Source organism: Melanostigma gelatinosum, assembly GCF_949748355.1.
Source record: "Melanostigma gelatinosum genome assembly, chromosome: 20".
In the NCBI taxonomy this organism is placed as follows: domain Eukaryota; kingdom Metazoa; phylum Chordata; class Actinopteri; order Perciformes; family Zoarcidae; genus Melanostigma; species Melanostigma gelatinosum.
Window position 1 is genome coordinate 18,546,704 of NC_136653.1, and position 8,316 is coordinate 18,555,019.

An 8,316-nucleotide genomic window follows, 5' to 3' on the forward strand; every position below is an offset into this window, starting at 1 on the left:
CAGATGACACCGCGACGTGATTTTTCTCACCAGCATCATACATGAGAACTGCTGAGCCATTGAAATGCCTCGATAGAAGATACCACAGCTGAAGGGGGGTAGGATGTAAGAGTCTGTATCTTAAAAAAGACTCGATAAAAGGCGGTTTTGATTTCAGAAGTGAGTGCCGTCAAATCATGCAACGCATCTCCAGCTAATAAGAAGTCACAATAGTCTAATTTTACGGTTTAATATAGAACAAATCCTGTCAGTCTGTGTAGTCAGACGCGTATCACAGCTTTTGTCTTGTGTAAGTTGTCATCACAAGAAAGTTATTTGGGTTTATTTTCCCGAGATGTGAAGCAATTGTTTTTATCCTTCAAGCAGTGTGGAATAAGTCGGACACACTTTTATCTCCCGTCATGCTGTCGGCTCTCTTTATATCTATCATCAAAGGTCCTTCTGTCGCGTCTCTGCTAATGCACACTGCAGGAAAAAGGCTTTCACCGCCGTCACACTGGAACCTGCAGCTTACTCCGAGTTTCACCATCAGTACATTGCCACTCAGGTTAGAAAGTGATGTTTTGGTGCTACTGTATGAGGCCACATCCATTTAACCTACTGTTTCCCTTAAGTGTGGCTGTTTGTTCAAGCTTTATGTTCATTTCTTTAAGCATACGTATCCTTTTTAACATACTTTTCTGATGTAAGAGTGATCACTCTTCATTGGTAGATGAGTAGTGAGTCCAAAATGGAAGAATCGGTTGTAGTTTTAGCTGTTACCATCCACTTTTTATTTCAACTGCTCTCTCTTCGTAGATAAACTGCTTCTCAATAAAGGAATAGTTTGAGACATTAGCCAATGGTACAATACTCACATCTTTTTTTAAATTCACTGTCAACATCTGGTCCTATTAGCGCTTTGACAGTTAGCAGGCTCGCTAGCTCAAGAAGCACCCTTTCACTTTAAGAAATCTTTAACGAATGAAATAATCTTAAATCCTGAAAACGAAATGCCTGCGGGAACTAACATCAAACTATTGAAAGTAGAGCGAAGCGCAAAGACAATGTTGTGAGCGTGTGTAGTCGTTAGCTTGCTAGCTACATCGAGGAATGAATTTAGCTGCCCCACCAGAAGATGCATGTGATTTCAGTCTTTATGAATAAAGTGAAAGTTTGTACATGATATTTGTTTAACATATGATAAACATTTCTTCCCTGATGGACTGATCCTTGTTCGGTACATGCTGCTGCAGGATATCGAGTTTAGAAATGTGGAAAAGTTCTGTGCTGTTGAGAGATTTGTTGAACCTTGCAGTGTTTTCCAGCCCACTCTTGCCAGCAAAACAGTTACCATATGGCACAATAACTGACTTCACAAAGCCATTACTGTAATGATCTGTGTCGTGTGCCTGTAAGAATCTCATTTGTCTCTGTGTTTTCCTCTCTTTTCTTCCGTCTGCCAGCTGGCAAAGTTACTGATGAAGCAGAGAAGGAGGAGGCCTGACAGCTCAGCTGGTGTCAGTATTTCGTTGGAGACGTCAGTGCTGCCTCTACTGCGGCATCGAGTCACCATAACAGCGTCTCTGTTGCTTTGTCTTGACACCTTCTTGTGAATAAGTCAAAAACACATGAAGGAGATGTCATACTTTGCACAACAGCAGGTTCCCCCTGCAGAGCAGATCTTGCTCACGAGCAGATATGAAGGTATTGTTTGCGTTTTGTGACTTTTATTCAAATGTGCTTTAATCATCACGAGATGTGAGAGCCCTACTGGCAAATATTCACCTCACACACTTGTGAAATAAATTAATCCACGTGACAGATTATCACACATTGCTTAATTACACATCGCACTATTGTAACCCATTGATACCAAACAGTCTGCTGTCATAACCTACTGTGTTGTTTTTCCCACCACTGCTACATTTCAACAATGTGACCTGAATACTTATCTGTGTGAGACAGAGGCTTTCATGAAAGCAGTGTTGTCACACACTCCCTGTTTCTGAAAATAAATGTGTGACCTCAAAAAGAAACGTACACAATCTTTATGCAAATGTTGCAAAGGGGATTGGATTAGCTCTCGGTGAAATCTACGCACGTGTGCGTACATGCTTGGTAGCACACATTCTACTCCCACATATAATCACACAATGACACCAACAACAGGAAGCTGAAGAAAATCTTAACACGGATGTATTCATCTCACATCCCTCTATAACTGCCACACATTCAAACACAAACATAATTCAAAGTGGTTTTATTGAAACCATTTTTTATTCATTTTTTTTGACTGTTTGTTGAATATTATTATTCTTTGCAACTGTTCTAACATTAGAAAGATTTACTGTAAATGTTCCGCCATTAAAAGTTTGGTGTAAAACCGTAAGTGTGAGCTGAGAGGCTGCAATGGGAAATCTTTAGCACCTCGTCCAACTGAATTAGAAATCATTTTATCTCCTCGTCTGAGGCTGTTATTCATTTTCCTCTCAAGGCAATCAATACGCTGTATTCCAGAGCTTTCATCCCCGTCTTGATTTAATCTTAAATTGCAGAGCGCCACATCGTCTCTGTGAGTAGAATCAATTCTGGGAATGTCTAACAAATGTTGGATGGCAGATGACTTTAAATGATCAAGACCGTGTTTTTACTGTCCGCACGTTAAATGAATTTCAAGAGGTGTTTGAAAGGTAAAATCAACTACTTTTTAATATCTAACACACATTCTAGGTTCAACTTTTTACCAAAAGCAAACCAAAATTTAAAGGTGAACCCTGATGATTGTCTGCGTTACAACACAGGGCAAAAGTGTTTATGAAATAAGGAGGTTCTATCAAATAATCACCATCCAGTTGCATCATGGGAAGAGTAGTCATATCTGTCTCTCAAAAATCTGCAAACTTTATGAACACTAACACTCAAACACTCATTCATTTACCCCAGGTTCTTAGTTTTCCGGATTCATCCCACCTCAAGTGTAAAAGACTGTTAACAATATTTCAACAATCTGTTCATGTAGAACCCCGTAGCTTATATGTATGTACATATATATACATTTTATACCTGGGCCTTCACTGCTGTCCTGCAGCTGAAACATCTCCTAATAACCTCATGATGGCGCCACAGCTTAAATTGTAGGAAATATGTTTTCTGCGCTCACTTAGGAGACAACGGTCTGTGTGACCTCTGAACCGGAACAACAACAAAAAACTGCTGAGGCCCCGCACTTCTAGGAGGCTAAACTAGCTGAACAAACAATAACTCCGAGCATGACGTATGCTTCGTAATTAATGGACAATACATACAGTCCAAATCTATATAATTAACACAATGACAACAAACTCACATATATTCATAAAAGTATAAAAAGTCCCCTGTGACTGTTTGATGATTATATATTGCATTATTAAATTATTAACACGTATTAATGTAAAAGCAGGATTTTAGTGTTGTAGTTGGTTGAGGTGGAGCTCATTTTAAAATATTAACTCGTGATGTTTTTCATTGTGGATTAATCTGTTTATTATTTTCTCCATTACTCAATAGTCTGTTCGGCGTTTTAAAAATAGTAAGAAATGTGTTTGATATGTAACGGGATACATATAATTAAAGGTCTTAATGAAGTGTAAGTTAATCGCCACAGTTAACAGATTCTGTAGAAAATAACATTTAAAGTTAGACTACATACAAAATATGTACATTCATTCACTTCAATGAATAAAATCATTACATGAAAAAGAGTGATGAGTTTCCTCTGACAGGAGAGATGATCAGAGATGCTGCGTTTTTGACACCATATTTATGACTAGGACTGAAGTATGGGAGGAGTTTCTCTTTGAAGGAGCAGCCAGTGAAGGAGTAGATAAGAGCTGGAGCATCTACATCATAGAAGGAGACCAGACCCTCCTCATAATCCACAAACACCCCCACCTTCTGAAGGTGGGACTTCAGAGAGAGAAGGACTGACGGTGCATCAAGAGCTCTGTACTCATTTCCATTTGTCAACCATACAGTCCAGTAACCATTCTGAGGGTTCAGTGCGATGACTTCCTTTCTGTTGATCGACTCTCTGACTACTCCTAAATCCCACTCGGTCTTTCCTTTAACTTGAACCTCAAAGTAAAATCTGCCAGAAGAGAAACTCTGCTCTCCTAAAACACAGGGTTCGAGAGAAAATCTCTGTGGATTGTTTGAGAGATTCTTCTTCACATCACCACGTTTGACTTGTTTCCCATCAGCAGACAGGATGAGTTCAGGATGAGCTGTATCGGGATCAAGAGTCACATCCACTGCAAACTTCTGGATCCTCTTCAGCGCAGCGTCAACCAGCTTCTTTATCTTTTTACTGAGCGTCTCCTCCAGCTGAGACACAGCTCTCACCACACTCCCCTCATATGATGCCGGAGTGATGCTGACCTTTGTCCAGTCCTTGGTGGGTGGTGGATGGTGGATGTTCGAGGACTGAACACTCTGATGAAGATGGAGGTGGTCTTCAGAGAGTGAGAGCTGAACCACCTCAGTGCTTCTCTTCCTCAGCTCAGAGATTTCCTGTTCCAGCTCTTTGATGGAGTCTTCAGCCTGTTTTTCTGTTGTTCTCTGCTTCTCTTCAATTGTTTTGATGAGCTCATTCAGTCTTCTCTCAACAGACTTCTTCAGATCAGTGAAGACCTGAACACCTTCTGCTTTCTCTCTGTCTGCATCTTCCTCACTGAGGTTGACTGAGTGTTTGATCTCCTGAATCTTCAGTCGTCTCTTCTGGATCATCTGCTGAATTTCAGCCTCTGTCTTCTCCAGCTCGAACTTCTTTCCTTTATATTCTTCTTTCAGAGGAACAAACTCGTGCATCTTATGATCTAAAACAGTGCAAAGCGTGCAGATACATGTCTGGTCGGTCTTGCAGAACAGCTCCAGAGGTTTATCGTGCTTCGTACACATCCTGTCTTCCAGGTTCTCCACAGGGTCGATCAGCTGATGTCTTTTCAGGCCTGACGTTGTCAGATGAGGCTCCAGGTGAGTCTCGCAGTAGGAGGCCAGACACACCAGGCAGGACTTCAGGGCCTTCAAGTTGGTTCCAGTGCAGAAGTCACAGGGAACCTCTCCTGGTTTGGACTCGCGTTGCTCTGAGCTGCTGCTTTTCTGTTGAGCTGACTGTCTGAACTGAGCAACCATCTCAGAGAGTAAAGTGTTGACGTGCAGCTCCGGTCTTGAGATGAAAACCTTTGTACACATTGGACACATGTGCTGGTCACTAGTATTCCAGTGTTCATTGATGCAGTTTTTGCAGTAGTTGTGTCCACATGATGTGGTGACTGGATCAGTGAACACATCCAGACAGATGGAGCACAGAAACTGATCTTCAGGTGACAGATAGTTTGCAGCAGCCATATCTACACAGAGAGTGGAAGAAAAGAAAAACATTTCGTTTTAAATATTCGTTTGAACAGAAACCAGTGTGATTACCGTTCTTATAAGTATAACACAAGATATTAGAAATGTTGTAATCATATAAAATGTGTTTGGACCGAGCCATGAGAAACGAGATCATTCAAATCGTGTTTATAAGATCGCTACTCTCGCAAAACAGTTAAATTATAGCACTGCTATTAAAAGGTCCACATTTCAAAGCTGCTTCACATTAATAGCCTCCCACTGGTTCTCTGGTGGAAGACTTGTAATGTGAAAGAGCTAGAGGAAAGACACGAAGCAGAATGTAGGCAGTGAACAGGAAAGGAGCAATGAGACTAAAGTTCAAACCACAGAGATTCAGCTACAAGTTCCTAAAGTCCTGAGACTGTTCAAAGCTGTTACAGTGAGTTACTGTGGACAAACAGACAACAGTTATATTGTGAACAATTGATCGAGTATGAAGTGAAAAGAGTGGAACTTCCTGCTTGAGTAAAGTTACAGTTGTGTGTTAATCCTGGTTGTTGAAAGTGTAAATATGATCAGCTGTACTCACCAGTGTTTGGAAGAGACTCTGCTGTGTTGTTGAGAAAGACCTGATGAAGTCACTTTGACTTTTCTTTGAGAGAAACACAGAGACTTGTCTTTACTGCAGTGTGTCTGCCACTCTGACAAACTTCACTTTCGTTTCTGGAGTGTGACGTTGAAGCTCTTCTCTTCACAGTGTAGCTCCGCCTCTCAACTGGTGAGGTTTTGTTTCCTCCCTCTGGTTTACACGGACAGTCAGTCATGTGACCATCATATTTGTCCCAGTTGTCTCTCCCATACACACCCCAAAGCCTGTCATGGACATAAGTACAAGTTGAACGAATGCATATGATTCATATCAGACATCTTGTTGATTTATCTTACACATCACAAAGGTAAAAATGATTTTATGAAATACGGTGACCCTGCAGGTAGCACATGGTAGGGCTGAAGTTAATCCTTTCAACAGTTAAAAACATGGCACGAAACTAAGTTTGTTGTTTTAAGGGGAGTTATGTGCTTCAACTATCTCTTGGTCTTTCATTTTGTAAAAAGGTGATCACCTGGGCTCTGACTGTACGTGCTGTTTGTTTTTGTGTCAGCCAAAGAGAGGGCATGTATGGCAAAGGTGAGCACAAACCTGTTGTACCACTTCCTGTTATCTCACCTGTCAATCAATTCAGATTAGTGAGCTGTATGGTGTGGGGAGGAAACTAAGATTTGAAATAGTAAAATATTACTCACTGACTAAAGTTTGAAAAGGTCTTACTTGATGAAATAACAGTCACCATACAATAAATAATATTATTATTATTATTATCCGTGACATTTTGTTTGTTTTTTTTCTTTACAAAATCCTCTTTAGTAACACTGTGTGCGATATAACTATATTGCCCTCAGGACTGGGGAATTGGCGCCCCCTCCTGGGCCCTTTAGGTTGTGTTGTTAATTTGCATTTATTCTGACATGCACTCTGACATGGAACAGGAAGTTCGCCACATGTGGTAGTTTTAGGAAGATGGTCTCAGAAGATCATCCGCTGCCATCCATCATGTGTTTACGCCTTCGAAAGCATAGTCTGTAAGTATTTGTTTAGCACAGAACAGAATCGTATTTTCGTAATATTTTCTTCTTAAGTATATTCGTAAAGGTTAATTTTGTATCCGTAGCCAGTTACACTATACGTTTGACTGCTGCAGAAGCGTAGGAGATGCATAAAGTTAAATTTGTAGTGTGTAATTCATATGCATCTTGCTCATTATTTTAGTTTTACTCTTCTTTGATTCGTGTACGTCGATGCTGCACAATAAAGCATCTGGAGCTTGGAAGCTACATCCTGACTCGCATATTCATTTGAATGGAGTTTGGCTTGCTGCTGAATTGTGTACATGTATTATAATACATGTGTATTTAAGAAAAATGATTAAATTGTAAAATAGATATAACTTTGTGATTCTGTTTAGGTCAGCAGAGAAGGCCTTTGCAGGCCCTAACGGCCACCACTGGTATACAGTGAGAACACATAAGAATGTAAGTTTTCAGGGCCTTTAAATGCAAAAGCATACCGTACAATATAATATGCAAATCCAGAGTCAGATAGAGATGGCAGCCCATCCATCCTAATGTCATACCACTCAAGTGTGAAGGTGGTTATCACCAATAATGTGCCCATGTGTGTGTTGACAATTCTCCAGATGCATCCATCAATGGAAAGGAAAAGGCTGACTGATCTGAGGTAATAACTAGCCTTCTGCAGGAAGGCCGCAGATTGATGGCGCTGATATCAGTGTGTCACGGAGTGGAAAAGCAAATCATGACTCAGCATATTGGGTGAAATCGGTGATTCTGCACCTGAACGTGAGCGCGCTCTGATAATGACGGGACCACAGTCGGAAATGAGATGCAGTTGTTAGCATTACCGTTAACGACTTTATCTTCACATGTTAACGGCTTCAATCTCACGAGCTGCTGTTGTCTGTGGTATGCACATATGCTACAACGGGCTTTCTCCTCATTTCCAGTCCTGTTGTGTTAACAGGTATTAGATCCATGATAGAAGAACACAGATGTGGTTGTGTCTGCACTTATCAGTGGAAAGTGTTTGTTTTTTTTTAAATAAATGGAGAAACAGCTCAGAAAGTAAAATGTGATGTGCTGTTTATTTGAACTACAGGGCTCTCGGGTTATTTATTTCGCTGCATGAGAACAATTTTACACATTGATCTTTTCTGATGAGGACAAAAGCAGCAGGATTTGTTGCTTGTGTCTAAGATACGATCTATATTCATGCAGAACTTCTGTCTGGTTTGACGTGAAGATATCCCATGAAGGGTGTTTGACCGAGCATCTTTATTGTGGTTTCTGCGAAAGTGTTTCAAGATAACTCCGGATGAATTGATGAAG

The 8,316-nt window shown here is 40.6% G+C and overlaps 1 protein-coding gene across 1 annotated transcript; it reads right to left on the minus strand.

Moving 5' to 3' along the window:
• Window positions 1-2,502: 2,502 nt before the first annotated feature.
• On the minus strand, window positions 2,503-6,054 carry LOC306793975 (E3 ubiquitin-protein ligase TRIM39-like). Its single transcript, XM_079291821.1, has 2 exons — window positions 5,942-6,054; window positions 2,503-5,369 (listed from the first exon to the last, which is right to left on the minus strand). The coding sequence occupies exon 2, from the start codon at window positions 5,365-5,367 to the stop codon at window positions 3,709-3,711; it is 1,659 nt and encodes a 552-aa protein (XP_079147947.1). The 5' UTR covers window positions 5,368-5,369; window positions 5,942-6,054; the 3' UTR covers window positions 2,503-3,708.
• Between the last annotated feature and the right edge of the window lie 2,262 nt (window positions 6,055-8,316).

Bases quoted from the DNA above. Each gene is read 5' to 3' on its own strand.
- LOC306793975 (XM_079291821.1), bottom strand. From the start codon at position 5,367: ATGGCTGCTGCAAACTATCTGTCACCTGAAGATCAGTTTCTGTGCTCC.